General features: G+C 41.4%; 1 protein-coding gene across 1 annotated transcript in view; it reads right to left on the bottom strand.

Annotated features, from left to right (window-relative positions):
- Positions 1 to 1,230: 1,230 nt before the first annotated feature.
- The window catches only part of COLGALT2 (collagen beta(1-O)galactosyltransferase 2), a 138,639-nt gene continuing 118,969 nt past the window's right edge, over positions 1,231 to 20,900 (bottom strand). The window contains exons 10-13 of the mRNA XM_072648410.1: positions 19,063 to 19,195; positions 17,979 to 18,106; positions 6,805 to 7,011; positions 1,231 to 4,704 (exon numbers count right to left, since the gene is read on the bottom strand). Of these exons, the coding sequence (XP_072504511.1) occupies positions 4,428 to 4,704; positions 6,805 to 7,011; positions 17,979 to 18,106; positions 19,063 to 19,195 (745 nt within the window). The 3' untranslated portion in view covers positions 1,231 to 4,427. The remainder of the gene's footprint in view (positions 4,705 to 6,804; positions 7,012 to 17,978; positions 18,107 to 19,062; positions 19,196 to 20,900) is intronic.

Genomic DNA, 20,900 nt, shown 5'->3' with positions numbered 1-20,900 from the left:
GGTTCATCATTTTAATTGTTTCCAAGGCACCAGCTCCCGGTTTTCTGTCCATCCGACAAATTCAGCCAATATTTATAGACCAGCTGCTATTCACTCTCAACGTGCAATTTTGGTATTATCTGAATAAGCGCATTCTAATTCTTTGTTGTCTTATTGTCTTAAAGTTGAGACAACCTTCAGAGCTGGAATCAGCCCTATAACACCTCCCCCTTCCAGTGAAGATGCACTCACTCAACATGTTCCCCCATCCTACCAAGGCAGCTCACTGCAATCATTAAGACTTTTTCTTGTATTGAGTAGAAATCTGCCTTCTTTTCCCTTCCATCTTCTGGGCTAAACAATCTTCATCTTTCTTCCATATAATAACCCCTTCAAATATTTGCAAATTGCTGTCACATCCCCCGCAAACTTTTCTTCTTTATTTCTTCAACCAATGAACATAGGACATAATTTCCAGTTCTGTCATCATCCTGCTTTCAGGTCCAAGTTTATTTGTTTATCTTGGTTGTTGGTTTCTGTTATCTTTAATTACTGTGATACATAATGGTTATGTCATTCTTTGTTTCTTTAAAATGAGTATCACTATCTCTACCTTTCTCCCTACTTCATATCCTTCTTTGGAGATGACATGCGAAAGACTTGGAAAATTACTTGAAATGAAGTTAAAAGCTTGAGAAAATGAAGATTTGCATCATGCAGTTGTTAGTTGTGTGAGGGTCTGCTAAAGTCCTGAGTTTAAAAGACCCTCAAATATCCAGCCATTTAAGTTCTTAAAAATCAGCACTTTTATTATAAACCTTTGCCTAAACCATCAAAACAGAAATGAGGGGTCATTTTATCCAGCAGTTGTTGTCCTTTTGTGGCCCCTAAGAAAAAAGATCTTTGATTATGGGAGAAGTTGCCTTCTGTTGCCAGAGTTATTTTGACTTGTAGTGCAAAAATGATAACCTTTATTTGTTATTTAGAGGTCTTTCTGCATTCCTGGGGCCCTTGTAAGATGTGTATAAGGAATAATGATGTTATGTTCCTATAACACTAATCCAATTCTACTACAATCTTACAGGAATTTCAGGGTTAAGAATTTTCAGAAATAGTGAGAACACACAAAAACACGTAGCACTTGGTTGCCCATGGTATGATTTACCACATTCTCTAGTCTGCTTCTGGAAAGAAATCCTGGCAGAACTGCCTTCTGATCAATATGGTCTAAAAACTCAATGAACAGTCACATAGTTTTGGCCTACATTTATTTAGTTTATTAAAAAGAGCTCTAGGAAAGTGAATAAATAGTTGATGATTTTTTTGCCCCCAACCCTCACCAACAGTTATACACCCATTTGAAGGTACATGCATGTACACTACAACACAAGGCAGTGTGAAGACATTATTAAGTATCCATATTTCTCAATATTCCAATGGCAGTCATATATGAACATTGTCTAGGAAAATGGGAGCACCGTAGAGGGTAGACAGTAACATATTTGTTCTGTCTTTTGATGTATTGGGCATTTAAAAAATAACAACAGTGCTGATGGTGAAGGCCCCTGTTTCTGTATGGCAGAAGTCTTTAGCAACAGTAAGGAGTGTCCAGACTATGTTTGCCCTTCTGAGGTTGGGAGGGTGGGCACAGCAACTGGAGACCACGGGCCTCATCCTCTGCTGTTCAAGAGGTCACCTATGAAGTTGAATGTTGTGAGCCTGAGGCCTGGATGGAGGCAGGAAGGATGGTGAGCAGAGCTTGAGAAGGTAGTCAAGGGATTTTTGAGAGGATTCATTCTGAAGACATCTCCATAGTGCCCCCTCCTCCATCCCTGAAATTACTGCTGCTGTTCACAAGGTTCTTCTGTTTCCTTTGTGAAGAAGTCAAGGCGGAGGGAAAAGAACCTGATTCACATTAGAACAGTTCTACTCTAAAATTCTAGAACTTAAGGTCACTATCTTGCAAGAATGGAAATTTACAACATTATCAGACCGGCTGACAGGGAATATTAATAAACACAAGTAATACTTGCTTCACACCTGAAGCAAACCAAAAAAACCAGAACAATCACTCTCACTTACCTCCACCCATTCCCCACCCCACATGCACCCAAATCACTCACCCTACAGACACCCACCTCAAATCACACTCACACACATAAAGTATAAAATATCCAAATATTAAACTGTCCTAGGAAATCAATTAAAGCTCTCCCCCAATTCCCCTGTTACTTTATGTTCTTATAAAATAGAGATAATTTAACTACGCAGCTAAGTCTGAGCAGGGTAACTAGAAATCCAATAGGATTTCTTGGCTTCTGGTTTTTAAAAACAATTTTATTTCATTTTTAGCATTTGGCTGCTTCTCCAAATGAAAGAACATTAACGCTTACCTAAGCAAGGACAGATCTGAGTCTTACTCTTAAATACAATGAAAGGTAAATTGTCCTTTTGTCCTGTGGCTGCCACTGTACCAAGAACATTAAGTTTGGTGCCATATTTTCTATAGCCTGAGCTGCTATAAAGGTTAAATGCAGAATGCTGGCACAGCTACTGCCCAAGAAGCCCTTGCAGTGCAGGGAAGAACATGAAAGCGGGGTCTACACTGCAGGAAACTATTTCAGAAGGTACTTTTTTTTTGGCCCTGGGACCCAGAATTTAAGCTGATGCCAATAGTTTACAGAGTTATGGAATGTTGGAATTGAGAAGTGCCTTAGGGATGATTTAGTTCTATCTTCTTATTTCTCATATAAAGTCACTAAGAGAAAGAAGGAAGAAATAGTCTTGGTGGAGATTATACTGAATATGGCATAAGGCTTCCCCAGAAATGGTAAGAAAGCCCAGGACTTTCCTATGTCATGAGCCAACAGCTTCCCAGTTTGTGTGTGAAGCCAGCTTAGTGTCTCTAGATGTGGCTTCTTGTCTGAGAGGGGCTTTTATCACCCATACTCCAGGGGAGTACATTTCTATGGAACAGAGGTGATACATGACAATTTGGGGTCACTCAAAAGACAAGCTTGCTGTTTACTTTTCCGGTGGCTAGAATTCTCAGAACATCAGGTCCCTGAGGGAGAGCCATGCTGAGAATTGGAGGAGTGAAGGGTGCCAAATGTCTGGGGAGTTAAATCTGCACTCACTACTTACAGGTTGGTAAAATGATAAAGTCAAAACCTAAGCACCCCTAAGCCATCATATACTTTTAAAGACTTTATAAAAGGAATATTTAAAATATAATGAATTATCCACAAACAATACATTTCTTGGCTTGGAAATTCTCTTCTTTCTCTTCCTCTCTCTCTCTGTCTCTCACTCTTTCCTTCCTTTTCTCTTCTCTTTCTCTGTCTCTCTCCCTCTCTTCTTTCTCTATCTCTTTCTCTTTCTTTCCCTTTTCTCTTTCTCTCTTTCCCTCTTTCACCCCCTCCCTCTCTCTGTCTCTTTCTGGATAATATTTGACAAAATTTCACATCTGAAGCTTCTTTTGTGAAACAAAGGGTGTAAGAGAGAATGGAAATGCTACAATAGTACCATAAAACCTTTGGGTAGGAATCAACATAATCCCTTATTTTAAATGTATCAGTATAAATGGAGCATTCTAACTGTAGTAATCATAGGGAAAATTCAAAAGGCAGAGTTTTTTTTTAAAATACCCCCAAAATAACCAATGTAAACTCAGAAAACATTTAGATGGTGTCTTGGGACTTGGGACAAATATTGGTAAGAGTCACCTCGGGGTTTGAGAATGCCAAGATGACTAAGTGCCAGTCCAGCACTGGAAAGCATAAAACGCTCATCCTATTGGGCTAGCACTTCAAGAGGACCACAATGTTGGTGTACCTCACTTTCACAACGATGATACATGACAAGATAGAGTCACACAAAAGAAAAAAAATCACTCTACAGAAGAAGCCTTTGTTTTCCAAAAGAAGGCAAAGCAGAATTGCCTAAAATAAATCTCACTGGTGCATTTAAGAGATAATTCAGTGAAACAAAGTTTGATCTACATGTAGGTTTCAGCAATACAACTTGCATAAAGCGATGCTCATCCACAACCACAAAATGACTGGGCCAGTTGTTGTTTCTGTCTTGACAGCTCATTCCTGGGTCTCCTGATAACCTGGTGATTAGGCCATAGCTGGCCAGATCATTCAGCTACAGGTCCTGACCTTCATGTGAGCAGCCACTTGATAAGCCAAAGCACCTAACCAAACCAAACTGAACGAAACCCTAAGGTTTGTTTGTTTGTTTTTTTTCAAAAAGAAGCCTATCTTCCCATCTTCCTAGAGCCTTCTTAAATTAACCTCATTGCCTTTCACTTCTCATAATTTACTACAAATCAACTGGATCTTCTGAGAGTGACAATGAAATAAAAAAGGAAACTGGAGGATTATCTCTAAAGACAAACATAAAACAAGAGGGAGGTCCAGTTGTAGACAGAATCACAAGGCCCATCATAACTCATCCCTCGAGGGTGCGGTGTCCAGGGAAGTGGTGGGGGGCAAAGCATCTGTGTTCTGAGCGTTGCTGTGGATATGCACCTGCTTCCGAGACTTCCAAGAGTGTTTCCTGTCCCAATCGGTGGACACAGTTTCATTGTCCCAGATGGTGGATGTCTCCGTGTCACTCAAGTAACCAGGTTGCCCCGTGTAATGGGTGGGATAGATGAGTAAGGGTTCAGCTGAGAAAGCTTTCAGATCCCTGTGCTCATAGTACTCCATGTATTTGGCTCTAAAAAGGGAAGAAAAGATGTTAAGTAAGGCAACAGCATCCATGGAGGCATGGTTGGGTGAATACATATGATGGTGATTACATATGGGTGGTGGTGAGCACTTTGGAAATGGAAAGTTTCAATGTTGATGCTTTGGGGAAAAGAAATTGTGCCCTTTATTGATATCCACACTGCAGGAACATCATAAAATCATTCATTAAAATGTTTCAAAGATTTAGATGCAGCAGCAGCAGCAGCAGCAGCAAAAAAAAAAAAAAAATCCAGTATGTTTCTGTTCTGATTGGAAATATTACTTAACAGAGACTGATCTTCTACTCTAAGAGTTAGTGGTTGGACTTGCCTGGAGCACAGCTGGAAGGAAGTGTCTCACCTCCAGCTCCCTGACCATACATCAGAGCTCTCAGGACTTCACCTAAGGGCACAATGGCGCATCTAAGCTTTCTTGATCTTAGCTTCCACAATGAGGACAAGGAAATTAAACTCTAAACATTGTGTAGAGGATGGTGACAAGCTCCATCTATCTTCGCTGGGCCCAAAGAGGAAATGATATTAAGCTACAGTATAAAAGAGAAAAGAAAAGGAAGAACTTTCTGAAAGAGAGCTTGTAGAATCTCCTTATGATGAAGTACTTAAATATTCTAGAGAAACTCATCTGTCAAGTGTGGATATGTTGTGCTACATATTTTGACTTATTACATAACCTTGCATACTATATAGTATTACCTAATTACATAATTAATAACATGCAATATATTTATAATATATAATTTCTGATTATACGTAACTTGCTATATATAAAACTACAGAATAATGAATTATTATGTAGGTTGTCCTCAAAATCTTACTATGGTTTTAAGTTCTTAAGCTTAAAGTTTGGAATAACTTTTTGATAAATGATAATATCGTACTATATAATATATTATACATGCTATATATTATTTAATAAATATTTATTATCATTAATATAACCAAGTAATCATATTTAATTGCATCAATTAATTATATGAATAATTAATATAGTTAATAATATTATTACTTATTAATAATACACAGCATGATATGTATTAACATGGTAGGTTGTGTTTCTTGGGTTAAAACAGGATAGACCAGATGATCTCCCTACATAGTGTTTCCTGGTTCCATCATTCTGTGATATTACTGTCTTGTGTTTTACAACACTTAGTATCTTTTTTTCTGTTTTCCTTGGAGGGAACTAAGTCCATATGACATTTCTGATAACTGTAATAACTGACATTTATACAGCACTTGGAAGCTGGCAGAAGATTTTACATATACGATCTCCTTTGAGCCCTAAAACAACATTGTGATGATGTTATTATTATAAATAATACTAAGATATTATTTTTTTCCATTTTACATATGAGAAAATTAAGGTCCAGAGAAGTCACATAGTAAAGAATGTCTGAGTTGGGCTTTGAAGCCAGGTCATGCCTGATTCTGAACTCAACACTCTCTCCACCGTACCTCACTGTTCCTTCATTAGACTCCTTAAAAGTTTTACTGACATAGGGAGCTGCTACCTTACTATACTTCTTCTCTATCATATGAGACAACTAAGCTTCAGAAAGGTGATGAGATATCCCAAGATTCTGGGGAAAATCAGAGAAGGATCTGAAGTTCAGACTGTCTCTGGACCTAGGTCTGTTACTCTACCCTTCCTTAATGGAACTAGGAGAGAAGGAGGGTTAAATGTCACCATAAGGCATGAGCTTAGGGAACTAAGATGGTTAGAGATGTCTAGAAGTGTATCTTCCTAGGGTTAAAATTCATAAGAAAGTATCAAGATCACAAAGAGTACAAGTCAAGTACTATGTGTCCTATCCCTGGTCTTGCCCCCAAGTTGCTCTGTTGATGCTAAGCAGGGCATGCTTTTTTTTTTCTTTCTATGCCTTCTGCATCTTTAAAAAAAAGCAAACACTTAGCCCTACCTCCTTGAGTTATCGTTTCAGAGGGACAACTCAAAATCACCCTGAAATACCTGGCAAAATATCAAATGCTACCCTAGGAAGTTGAATAGCCATTTCCCCTAAAGGAATGATGCCACAGGGCTGGCAGAAAGGCACCACAGGAGAACTCACACGGGATGTTTGTTGTACATGACTGGTAGGAACTCATCTACGGGCAGCATTTTCCCAAAGGGGTCAGCTCCAACCAGCTTCTGAGCTCCTTCCAAGGAGATGACGTAGCCCAGCGTCCAATAGGAGTAATCAGCTTCGACCAGATTCAGGACGTTGGGCACGGCCTTCTCTGGTTCTTGCACCTGCATTCTTTTCCGACCAATGTAACTGGAATGAACAGGAGGGTGGGGGAATGAAATTTCAATCTGGGTACCACATACATGGGTGAGAGTATATAAAGTTAAGTCCCATACACCAGGGCCAGGGTACACAATGGGAGCGATGGAGAAGTTGGAGTGCGTACAATGTTCTTCGAGGTCTGCATAAATTTCATGACACATTTAATATGAACAGTATTATATTAAGCTGCATAACCATCTCTTACTCAAAATCAGACTCTGAGTCCCTTTAAAAATTATATATACATATATGTATATATTTTAATTGCCAAAAATCTGCCCTCCCACCCAAACTGTCTCCAACTTAAAACAAAAGAAAAGCAAAATTCTTGTTACAAATAAGTACAGTGAGGCAAAACAAATTCCTGGATTGACTTATCAAAAAATACATATATCTCTGTAACTCTTTAATAGAAACTCTTCCCTTGTACTTAGCCTTATGGTACAAAGCAAAAAGCTGAGAGGAAAAGGAATAAAGGATTTCTCAAGCCAGTTCCCTAATGGTGAACATTCCATCAATTTCCTTAGTGATCAATGAAAAAGATCCCAGGGATTCTTATTTGTTCAAAATTCCCATGTTTGAGCCTTCAGGATCTTTTTGTCCGGACCTAGGATTTCATCAGTATAAGGAACTCTTGGTATGGAAACTCTTTCAACCAATGAAGATCAGAGACTGTTCTGTAACTTAGAGTCTCAGAGAGTTGCCCGGGGGCACCAAAACACTTTCCTGGAGTCACAAAGTTGTATATATTAGAAGACAGACGAATTCACACGTTCTTGCTTTCAAGGCTTGCCCTCTGTTCAATCCTTCATGATGTCACTCACTAGCCTTATGTAGTTCAAATGCCATTGGCAAATACAGGGCAGGGGATAGTTGCGTGAGAGAAATTTAGAGTCTACTTTGCCGCATGAATCCATTCAGCCCAATATAATTAAATTAATATGCCTGCCATATTCCTCACTGCCCTTGGTGCACATAGCAGGCATTCAATCCTTCCTTAATGATTACTAATCTGTTGTGTTCCCCTACTGGAAGGCAAATAACTAGCTTCTCTTTTTATATTCATTGCCCTTAGCACAGAGCTTTATACACAGTAAGACTATTAAATGCTTTTTCTTTCTTCCCATACTTCTTTCTTCCTTCTATTTTCCCTCCCTCCCTTCCTTCCTCTTCCTTTCCTTTCTTCTTTCTTTCTTTTTTCCTTTCTCCCTCTCTTCCTCCCTACTGCTCTTCCTTCTTCTCATCCTCCCTCCCTATCTTTTCTCTGCTTCCTTCCTTTCCTCCTTCTTAACTTCCATCCCTTTCTTCTTTCCCCAGTGGACAGACATTTTATAGAAAGCTTTGGTTGTCCTCCTTAAAACCAAGTTCTAATTCCCTCTACATGCAGGTCAGAACCTTCTCTGAAACTTAGTCTCAAGAGAGCTGCTTAGAGCTCTGAGTCATTAAAGACTTTCCCACATATACAGTCTGAGGTCACAGGTGGGACTTTTAAACCCTTGTCTTCCTGGCTCTGAGATCGGCTTGCTTTCTATCAACTTTACCCCACTGGCCCTTATATCTTAAAGATGAATCTCCAATATCTCCATCGTCCCTCAAAAACCTATTTATTGTATAGAGGATTTCTACCTTGGGTAGGAGTTGGACTTTATGATCTCTAAGGTCCCAAATCTAAGGTACCATAATTCTATTGTGGTTGTTGTTCAGTCATTTCAGATGTGCCTGACTCTTTCTGACCCCTTTTGGGGTTTTCTTGACATTTCCTTCTCTAGTTCATTTTACAGATGAGGAACGGAGACAAAAAGGGTTAAGTGACTTGCCCAGAGTCATTTGGCTAGGTTTGAACTCAGGAAGATGATTCTCTACAACTCCAGGCCTGGCACTCTATTCATTGCACCCTCTACCAGCCCACTGATTCTATTCTCTCTCTCTCTCTCTCTCTCTCTCTCTCTCTTTCTCTCTCTCTCTCTCTCTCTATTTAACTGCTCCTTGATCCTCATATTTTTGCCTGCATGGAACTTATTTTATGGGGAATAAATAATATAATAATAATATATAATACAAACTTTTACTGCCTATACAGTGAAGTAGAATTTCTCCATTTTGTCCTAGGCTACCTTGCTCACCCTGTCAAGGGATGCCCCTCATCTTGGCATTTCCTCATTTCACAGACAAGTTCATTCACACGTGTTCTATGTCCATCTTTGAAGACTTCTACAAACCATCTTCCTGTTAGATTCCATCTTACAGACAGAAATAAAAACAAACAAGAAAACCCCACTAGAATTCTTTAGTCAGTCCTTACAGGGAAAAGAATCAGTCAGTGTTCTCAGAGACTTATTTTGTTCTTCCGACTTAGGATTTTCTGTCTTCCTGGAGAAATGGTTCCTGAGGTTTCCAATAAACTGGTATCCACCTCCCCTTCCAGCTTAAACTTGTTTTCCAATGATTCCCTTTAATGTCCTGTATATTTTTTGCCAAAATGGACCATTAGTTGTTCTCCATACATCCCTTTCCAAGCCTGGAATACACTTCCTCCTCAACTAGGCCCCTCAGAACCCTTCTCTTTTCAGAAGGCTCAATTCAGGAGTCATTTTCTCCATGAAGCTACCTCTTAGCCTCCCGGCCCTCCAAGCTCTTAGTGCTTTCTTTCTTCTCAAATGACCTTGAGTTACTTATCTGCAGAGAATATAAAATCCTTGAAGGCAGAGGCTGGTGCATTGGTTTTTGTTCATTTGCTTTGTTTTTGAATCTTTATATGGAGGGGCAGGTAGGTGGCCTCGTAGATAAGAGTACTGGACCTGGCATCAGGAAGCCTCAACTTTTTGAGACCTCAGACACTTACTAGCTGTATAACCCTGGGCAAGTCAATTAACCCAGTTTGCCTCAGTTTCCTCATCTGTCAAATGAGCTGGAGAAGGAACTGGCATCTTTGTCAAGTATCTTTGCCAAGAAAATCCCAAATGGGGTCACGAAGAGATGAACACAACTGAAAACAACGGACCAACAGAATCTTCATACTCAGTGGAGTACCATGCTAGGCACATAGTAGACATTTAACAAAAGTGTATTTAATTGAATAGGAACAGTTTGCTAAGGGAGACCATAGAATTTCCATCTCTGGAGGGTCTTTAAGTAGAATAATAATGATTTTATGCCCAGAAATGGTAGTCTTATCTAGTGGAGTGGCGAAGAAACAATGATTCTAAGTGACTGGTCAGTACACATTTTAAAGGTTACTAGTCATATAATATGGATATTTAGCCAAGGCATCATTAAGCTATAATAAGGCTTCCTGTGATCTAGATATGTTGTCTCTTTGGAGAAAGTATTCTCTTTGGGCACACGCTTAAGATCCCCTTCTGGAGCAGGGAAGGTGGTGCCAGCTGCTTTTGGCAAGGAGCAGGACCCTACTTGATGAAACTGACTTTGACATGCCACAGGAAAGACGGAGGAAAGTTTGGCTTCTTCCTCAACAGTTAGGAAGAAGGGAAATGTTCCTCATGGCTTTTAAAACCTGCCCCCAGACTTTCAGCTATGGCAGATAAATAAGCATTCAGTAACTAGCAGATTAGAATCAATTGCTCCCAGGTGTGTTACCCTGAGTTTCCTCCCACAGTGTTTTGCTGTTTCAAGCCCTGCTGTCAGATGTTCCTCAGGCCTACGTTGGCTTTCGTTTCCAACTGGAGAGTGCATGCCTGATTTGCTGGTCTTATCCTGGGCTGAGGAGGCAATCCAATATTCTGTTTTGGCTCTAGATTTTCCAACCAAAAGGTCGGAAAAAGGTCTTCTTTCATTTTATTTACTGCAAAATAAATAGGGCTCCACCAATGAGGCTCCTACCCTCTTTCCTGACCCCTGCCCTTTGGAAAGAGCTGAACTTGATGTCCCTTGATCTAAGCTTGAATCCTGGCTCTGTAGGACCCAGTCCTCGGTTTCTTCCTCAGGGAAACAATGAGTTTGGATTAGATGCCCTCTAAGATCCTGTCCAGCCTTAAGATCTCAGATCCTATTGTAAACCATGCTGTTCTTTTAAGATAAACATAGCAATTTAGGGATGAAAGGGACAGAAAGTGTTTTTGAGTAAAGGAAGAGATTCCTATTAACTGTCAAAGGATGTGAGATATTGCCGCTATCATAGAAGGACATTTTGGTATCAAAGAGAAGTAGAAAAAGAACACCATCATCCTATGACACTCCCCTACATACATAGTGCAAGGATGGTTTGATTGGATCAATGTAGTGCTCCCAAGAAGGACTTGACTGGCATGTGGGTGGCATTCAATTAAAGGCCTGAATATCACTCTTTGTGTTTGCCCTTCATGCTTGAAGACGATCAAAATGGCACCACAACGTCAGGTTCAATGTATACTGTGGTGGGCTGTGGTCGATCAGACCAATGCAAGCTAGGAAGGCTCTACCGCAGGTCAGGCACAAAAATGTATAGTTTCTATGATCCTTTGGGAGAGAGAAGTCTCTGCATTTGTGCATCTGATGTTTCTTTGGAGCTAACGTAATTCTGCTTCGCTCACAGAGCACAGTGCCTTCTCTGATGTGGGCACGCCACACTAGGTGGTCCTATGTCAGTGTCTCCCATGTCTCACAATGGATACAAAGCTCTTCAAAGACATCTTGAAAGTGCTCTTGTATTGCTGCTTCTGACCACCATGTGGGCAACTGCCTTGAATATCTGCCTTGTGTGAGTTCTCTGTAAAATCGTCTTTTAGGGAAATGTACATCTGGCATTTGAACGTGACCAGCCCACTGGAGGTGTACCCTTGGCAGCAGTTTGAATGTCTGGCAGTTCAGCTTGAGAAGGTGTGTACTACCTTATCTTGCCAGGTGATCTTCAGAATCTTCCTAAAACAATTCAAATGGAAGTAGTTCAATTTTCTGGCATGGTGCTGGTAGACTGTCCAGGTTTAATGGGCATACAACAATGAAACCAGCACAGCAGCTCTATAAGTCTTCAGCTTGATAGGCATCCTAATACCTCTTCTCTCCCAAACATTCTTTCTGAGCCTCCCAAATGCTGAGCTAGCTCTGGCAATGTGTGAACCAACCTCATCATTTATGTGTGCATCCCTGGAAAGTATACTGCCAAGGTAAGTGAACTGCTCCGCAGCATTCACATCTTTTCCATTTGTTGTAACTGATGGTTCCATGTATGGATGGTGTGGTGCCAGCTGATGGAGAGCTTCTGTTTTCTTGATGTTTGTTGCTAGGCCAAAATTAGCACAAATGGTAGAAATTTGATCCATACTTGGTCGTATCTCAGCATCAGAGGCTGTACTGAGTGCACAATCATCTGTGCACAAAAAGTTGTGCACCAATTCTCCCTCCACTTTAGTCTTGGCTTGCAGTCTTTTCAAGTTAAATAAAAGTGAAAAGTATGGTACCTGAACAGTGTGGTAGTTGACCTTGATGCTGTTTTTGTCCTCCTTGAAGATGTCTGACAACATCATTGAAAACATTTGCTAAAAAGCATGGAAGTAAGCACACAGTCCTGCTTTGCTGCATTAATGACTGGGAAAGCACAAGAGCATCACATATTATCCAGAACCCATCCAAGCATGCCATAATGAAATTGGTGTACAATACTGATGAACCTCTCTGGGCAGCCAAATTTTGCCATGATATTCCACAGGACCTCATAAGGCCCGGTATCAAACTCCTTGGTTAGATCAACGAATGTTGTGTGCAGACCTCTGCTCTGCTCCTGGCTTTTCTTCTGGAGTTGTGGGGTAGCAAATACTATGTGAACTATCCTTTGACCATTTCTGAAGCCACAGTGACTCTCAGGTAGGTGACCATTTTTTTTTTTGTATTTAAATTTATTTATTTAAGTTTTCAACAATCATTTCCACAAAATTTTGGGTTCCAAATTTTCTCCCCATTTCTCCCCTCCCCCAACCCCAAAACGTCAAGCATTCTAATTACCCCTATCACCAATCTGCCCTCCCTTCTAACATCCCTCACTTCCCTTATCCCCATCTTCTCTTTTGTCCTGTAGGGCAAGATAACTTTCTATACCCTATTACCTGTATTTCTTATTTTCTAGTTGTATGCAAGAACAATACTCAACAGTTGTTCCTAAAACTTTGAGTTCCAACTTCTCTTCCTCCCTCCCTCCCTCCCCACCTATCCCCTTTGGGAAGGCAGGCAATTCAATATAGACCATATCTGTGTAGTTTTGCAAATGACTTCCATAATAGTCGTGTTGTGTAAGACTAACCATATTTCCCTCCATCCTATCCTGCCCCTCATTGCTTCTATTCTCTTTTTTGATCCTGTCCCTCCCCAAGAGTGTTGACTTCTAATTGCTCCCTCCTCCCACTGCCCTCCCTTCCATCATCCCCCCCACCTTGCTTATCCCCTTCTCTCCCACTTTCCTATATTGTAATATAGATTTTCATACCAAAATGAGTGCGCACTTTATTCCTTCCTTGAGTCGAATGTGATGAGAGTAAGCTTCATGTTTTTTCTCTCACCTCCCCCCCTTTTCCCCCCCACTGAAAAGTCTTTTACTTGCCTCTTTTATGAGATAATTTGCCCCATTCCATTTCTCCCTTTCTCCTCCCAATATATTTCTCTTTCACCCCTTAATTTCATTTTTTAAAGATATGATCCCATCCTATTCAATTCACCCTGTGCTCTCTGTCTCTCTGTCTGTGTGTGTGTGTGTGAGTGTGTGTGTGTGTGTGTGTGTGTATGTGTAGGTGTGTGTGTAATCCCACCGATTATCCAGATACTGAAAAAGTTTCAAGAGTTACAAATACTGTCTTTCCATGTAGGAATGTAAACAGTTCAACTTTAGTAAGTCCCTTATGACTTCTCTTTCCTGTTTACCTTTTCATGCTTCTCTTGATTCTTGTGTTTGACAGTCAAATTTTCTTTTCACCTCTGGTCTTTTCATCAAGAATGCTTGAAAGTCCTCTATTTCATTGAAAGACCATTTTTTTCCCCCTGAAGTATTATATTCAGTTTTGCTGGGTAGGTGATTTTTAGTTTTAGTCCTAGTTCCTTTGACTTCTGGAATATCCTATTCCATGCCCTTCGATTCTTTAATGTAGAAGCTGCTAGATCTTGTGTTATCCTGATTATATTTCCACAATACTTGAATTGTTTCTTTCTAGCTGCTTGCAATATTTTCTCCTTGACTTGGGAACTCTGGAATTTGGCCACAATGTTCCTAGGAGTTTCTTCTTTTGGATCTCTTTCAGCAGGTGATCAGTGGATTCTTTCAATATTTATTTTGCCCTCTGGTTCTAGAATCTCAGGGCAGTTTTCCTTGATAATTTCATGAAAGATGATGTCTAGGCTCTTTTTTTGACAAGGCTTTTAGGTAGTCCCATAATTTTTAAATTGTCTCTCCTGGATCTATTTTCCAGGTCACTTGTTTTTCCAATGAGATATTTCACATTATCTTCCATTTTTTCATTCTTTTGGTTTTGTTTTGTGATTTCTTCGTTTCTCATAAAGTCATTAGCTTCCATCTGTTCCATTCTAATTTTGAAAGAACTGTTTTCTTCAGCGAGCTTTTGGACCTCCTTTTCCATTTGGCTAATTCTGCTTTTGAAAGCATTCTTCTCCTCATTGGCTTTTTGAACCTCTTTTGCCAATTGAGTTAGCCTATTTTTCAAGGTGTTATTTTCTTCAGCATTTTTGGGGTCTCCTTTAGCAAGGTGTTGACCCACTTTTCATGCTTTTCTTGCATCTCTCTCATTTCTCTTCCCAATTTTTCCTCCACCTCTCTTACTTGATTTTCAAAATCCTTGTTGAGCTCTTCCATGGCCTGAGACCATTGAATATTTATTTTGGATGTTGGGATACAGAAGCCTTGACTTTTATGTCTTTCCCTGATGGTAAGCATTGTTCTTCCTCATCTGAAAGGATGGGAGGAGACATCTGTTCACCAAGAAAGTAACCTTCTATGGTCTTATTTTTTTCCCCTTTTTTGGGCATTTTCCCAACCAGTTACTTGACTTTTGGGTCCTTTGTCAAGAGCAGGGTATACTCTGGGGATTGATATACTCTGGGGATCTGTATACTCTGGGGATCTGTAAGGTCTCAGTTCCTCCAAGGTGGCACAATCAAGCGTATACACTCGTCTGGGAGTAGGGAGAGATTTTTGTGCCCAGAATCTTAGCAGAGTTTCCTCTCCACAGCCACCTGGCCTCCCAGTTCCACTGCCATTCAGTGTGAGATGAAGATCAGCTCCCTCAGGGCCTCTACATAGGGCTGAGGTAATAATCAGCTCCTCCGTGCCCCTAGGGGTTTGACAATCCAATAATGGATGCAGGCTGCTGTACAGGCTGCTGTGGGAACTGCTGCTGCCTGCCCGATGTGGCCTCTGTGGCCACCGCCTGAGGCCAGAGCTATGGGAAGGCACTTCTCCCTTCCCAGCCAGCTGAAAAAACCCTGTCACTGACCTTTGGTGCCTGTGGGTTGAGGGATCTTCCAACTACTGCTGCTGGGGCTGGGGATTCCATCCCTGAGGTATCCTCCTCCCAGAGCCATGCTGCTCATCCAATGCTGGGCTGGGCTCCGCTCCATGCCTGGTGCAAAAGACGTTTCTCATGGACCTTTCAAGTGAACCTGGGCTGGAAATCTCCTCTACTCTGTTGTTCTCCACTTCTGCTGCTCCAAAATTTGTTGAGAGTCCCTCCCTACAGGTATTTTATGGGCTGTGTGGGGAGAGCCTGCATATGTGTGTCTTTCTACTCCGCCATCTTGGCTCCACCCCCGGTGACCATTTTTTGAAGGCAAAGAATCAGCCTGCTAAGGAAGACTGGAAAGAATCTTGCCAGCAGTGACTAAGAGAGAGACATCCTCCTCCCCCATGGTTGTTACAGGACAACCTACTTCCTTTTCCTTCATCAAAATGGACAACAGAGGAATCCTTGATCTCCTGGGGGATAACCTCCTTTTGCCATATAACCTGAAAGATTTTAGTCAATTTTTATATAAGCAATGGACCCTTTGCCTTGTAAATCTTTGTTGGCATGGAAACTTTGTTTTAGATCTCATATAGAGTCATTTCTATATTTTTGGTGAGATAAAAAGAGAAAGGGGAAGGGGAGGTTTGGGAAAGTCTAGGACCAACCCAGCACTTTGTTGCACATCACCTTCATCACTCTCACATCCTGTCTGTCTCTTCTCTTTACAATCACATAGTCTATTAAATTCCATTGCTTGCTGTGAGGCTTCATCCATGATGTTTTGTTGCATTTAGGTAAATGGAAGACAGCGTTGGTGATCAGGTCATGAGATGTACAAGTCTTCTTCAATGGTAAGTGACCACTGCTGTTGGTGTTTCTGGTTCCATTCCTCCCATGGACTGCCAGCCATGTCTGATAGATAGTCTGTACTTACACAGGCATAAAAGTTACCAAGAATTACCACGTTGTCATTTTCCAGCACAATGATGATGAAAGTCTCCAGGTGTTTATAAAATTTTTCTTTGACTTCATCAGGGTTCATCATGGTGGGAGCACAAGCACTAATGATGGTGGTGTGGTACTTTGGTGCAAATGGCAACCACATTGTCATGAGCCTGCCATTTACTCCTTTTGAGAAGCATACGAACTTGTTGACTAGATTAGATTTGATTGCAAAACCTAAGCCAACTTCACTGTGCTCCCTGTTACTATAGCCATTCTAGAAAAATGTGTATCTAGCTCTGACCTGGGGAAGCTGGCCTTCATCTGCCAGCCTTGTTTCAGTCAGGGCTGCCATATTTGCTGAATTCTCTGCAACAAGAGCTATCTGTCTTTCATGTTTATTGGATTTCATGTTGTCCATAAGTGTGTGCATATTCCACGTACTGATGGAGAGTGGAATCATTTTCACAATAGTTTTTGAGCATGTTTTTGTGTTTTGACCACAGAGTGGGATCCCTTTCTGTCATGGTAAGCAGGCCAAGGTTGCGTGAAGCATACAATTTTTAGGACATCTTTTCTAACCTCTTTCTCACACCAGGAGGTGAGCAGTGCAGTCCTTAAAAGGCTTCTCAGACCCTCAGGGGGCTACCAAATTCCACTGCTGTTTCAGTCCAGTGACAACTCTGTGTGCAGGATTGTGACCACAGCTCCCTGTGTATCTGCTCCTGCTGCTTCATCACTTGCTATCACCACAGGACTTCGAGGTAGGTAAAATAGTAACATAGTAAAACAACAGAATAACGAAATAGTAAAATGGTGTGGGTGATGCTCTTTGACTCTCATGTAAATTGGATTTAAGTGAGGCAGAGTTGTGCTAAGTTATCAGCCTCACTCTCTCTTCCAGAGTCATCAAAGTTCAGTGCCAAGACAAAAGTCAAGATGGCTGGAGATGACTCTGGTTGCAGTGAAGACCTGGGCATCAGTGTCTGACCAAGCTCTAGGTGCTCCATAGTGCCTATTTCTGCTGCCTTCATGACCCATTGGAACAAAATATTCATATCTGCCTCTTCCATTGGGAAGTTTTCATATGCTTGGGGCAGATACTTCACTAACTCACTGATAAGTTTGAGGTTCATCAGTTACCCTCCACCTGGTTTAGCCCATCTGCCAAGCCAGTTTACCCAGCTAGTATGGCAGCTGTGCATGCTACAGCTTCTTGGAGCCACAAGTGGCATCTGGGTGGCAGGTAGATGAGCAGCCCTGAAAAAGGCTCAGCTAGTTCTCACACTAGATGATGAACTCAAGAGGCAGAATGAGACAAGCATTTTAGGACATGGCCAATGGAAGAATAGGTTTTGCTTGACTATGCATATTTATTACAAAGTTTTTTGTTTTTTTCAATTTGAGACAGAGAGAAATAGAAAGGAGAAAAAATTTGTTAATTTAAAAAATTTTTGAATAAAAGAATTGAATTGACATGTGGTGAATGGTGACCTCCATCTTCCAGAGGGTGAGGACTCCCTAGAAACTCAGTCTCCCCCACCCCTATGCTAATACCCCTTCTCTTTCACTCACATTAATTCCCAGTCTAGCTGCACACGGTCAATGTCATCCATCAACTTCACAAGTTTCTTCTTAAACTGATGTTCAAAACGCACGTCGTCCTCAATAACAAGCGTCTTCTCCAGTTCTCGGTCAATTACCTGGTATTTTAAGAAAAGGAGGACACACTTCAAACCAATTGATCATTCCCACTTACCTGTGCTTTACTACTAATAAAAAAGATACAGAAGTACAATAGACCACAAGGAGATGAGGCATCAGGCTCCATCAAGTGAAAGTTCTAGAGAGGCCAATTTGGGCTCAAGTCAAAGAAAACCTTCCTAATAATTAGAAGTCTCAGAAAGTGGAATGAGCTGCTTTAGGAGGCAGTGAGTTTCCAGTCATTGAAGATCTCCAAGCCCAGGCTGGATGAGCCACTGTCAGGTAAGTTGTAGAGCACATTCTGGGCTAGCCATGTAATGTGGTAGAGAGCATTGGGGACTTGGAACCAGGACTACTTGGCCATAGATACTGGCTCTGACAGCTGTGGGACCATGGGCAAGCCCCTTAGCCTCTCAATGCCTGTTTCCCCATCTCTGGGACTGAGATAATAACAATTCCAGCATCTCCCTCAAATGGCTGTGAAGCTCGTGTTGGCACTTTACCGACTCTAAAGTTCTATGTAAATGTTATTGTTCCCCTATATGTCAGACTGGGTGGCCTTGGAAGTTCCTTCCTATTCCATGAAGACGTCTTGTTTGTTTTTAAAAAGATCTCAGCATCAGGGGTGTGTCAGGATCCATGGGCCCTCACTGCTTGATGTGGTGTCAATTCTTACTCGGCTTTGCTCCTTGGTTACCGGTTTTTAAATGAGAAGTCCAGCATATGACCAAATGCGTCATAAGGTGAGCATTGTCTGAAGTGCAACATAAGGTTCCAAGTTAATTAATATTATACCATTTCAAACCCCAAGCAATTCACTCCAGAGTCCTACAAGTCACTCTTTTTTGTTGTTAGAAAAGGAGATATTCCATTCCATTCAATTCAAGGAATAGCTCGATGCCCATTTTGACCAAAGCCCTGGGCTACAAAAATAAATGTGAAAAGCAGCATTTACCTCCTTCCAGATAGAATAGTGGCTAAGAAAACAACCAATTTCTCCCCTTGTCAATGGCCTAGAAGAATAGGGATCCTTGTACCCAGGTAGCATTTCAATATTCAGAGCTTTCAGCTGACTTGTATTCAGGGCCCTGCAAAACAAAGGAAGGTTCTTACTATGTTAAAAGGTGCAACTACTGCACATTCATGACCATCCCTCTACTCCCCCCACTGCCCAAAAACTCCAACCCAGGAACATGTTCTAAGAGAAGAACAGATTGATATCTAGCTGCATAGCTACTCATATGAAAAGAAAATAAGGAGAGGAATCCTTGTGACTTAAGAGTGTTCTTAGAGTGACTTAGAGTTGTTTTGTTGAGTAATAGCTTTCTGTGAAGGTGAGGGTCTGAATGTCCCTGAATAACCAGGGTCACACAGAACTTGGGCAGAGTGACTCCTGCTGACCTTGGATGACTTGGGATTTGAGTGTCCTGTGGATGATGAAGCCGAGGATCCCTTTACGGGCCATTGAGCAGGGAAGGGCTGATGACTCAGTAGGACTTTAAGAGTATGCTATTTGGGTAAGTCAGGCCAGACTGTGGGCTCATCATTTTGTCTTGTCCCAAGAACAACAAAGCTGTAGCTAAGGTTTTCTCTCCTTGCTACTAGTTAGTCCACAGTCAGGACCACCAAATCTTGAATTCACAAGATGGCCTCCTAGCCTGAACATTTCTACATCAGAATGGATATTTATTCATCTAAGACAAGGAAAGGACAAACAGAAGGGCTAGCCCCAAGCTCAGGTATGGGCTCGCCCAAGCAAGAAATGAGCTTTGATTATTTTGTAGGCACAGTTAGTTACATGGTGGTTGAGGGTAGGGGAAGGGTGAGCTTCTCCTACCTCACCTTCTTCATGGGAACTCTCAGAATTGGGGGGATGTCACCTGGAGGGTGAGAGGAAAAAGGTACCAGGGGCATAGAGACTCTCTTTTGAAAGTTCCCCTGATTCCCCAGTTCTTCCCCCATTGGCTAATAAGGGATTGGTTTCATCAGCCCCAAAACAACCGAGCTGAGTCCAGCAAAGCCACGAGGGACTGTGTTATCTCCAGAGCACTCAAGCACCTGTCACATTGACCAGCTGGTATCAGGAAAGGCAGCTCTACCCATGTCCACATGCCCATGCACAACCCCCTGGCTCTCTTGTTTAAGGGACATTCTAGTTAGGAAAAATATGGACAGCAATAGCTAAAATAAAGCAGACTGTAAGTCAGTTGGATGCCTTTGGCAAATGAAAACTGAAAACAGAGACAGACTTTGGCTAAGTGCACTGAGAAATAGGCCTATACAGTCTTGGGTCTGGCTGACCAAACCCTACAAATCCAAACCCAGAATGGATTTGCTCATGCTAGTTTCATCTCCTAACACATTCTTCCTTTCTCCCCAGGCATCTCATTCTTCATCTATCCCCTCCTATCCCTGAGATTCTAAAGACATTCTATGAGAAAAATTGATTTGGAATCTTGGTATAGCTACTTGCTTTAGGCCATCTGACTGAACAAATGGGAACAGATAATTTATATAGTGCCTACTACATACTAGGCACTATGCCAAGAACTTTACAACTATTATCTCATTTGATCCTTACAACAAGGCTGGGAGGTAGGTGCTATCATTATTTCCATTTTACAGTTGAGGAAACTGAGGTACACAGAAGTTGTGACTTGCCCAGGATCACACAGTTAGTCTGAGGCTGGATTTGAACTCGGGTTTTCCTAATTTCAGGCCCAGTGCCCTAGCTACTGGGCCACCTCGCTGCCTCCAATGATAATGAGTGGTAATGGGCACCTTGAAAGAGTA

Source organism: Notamacropus eugenii, chromosome 2 (assembly GCF_028372415.1).
Source record: "Notamacropus eugenii isolate mMacEug1 chromosome 2, mMacEug1.pri_v2, whole genome shotgun sequence".
NCBI lineage: Eukaryota > Metazoa > Chordata > Mammalia > Diprotodontia > Macropodidae > Notamacropus > Notamacropus eugenii.
This window is presented reverse-complemented; position numbering and strand designations above follow the sequence as displayed.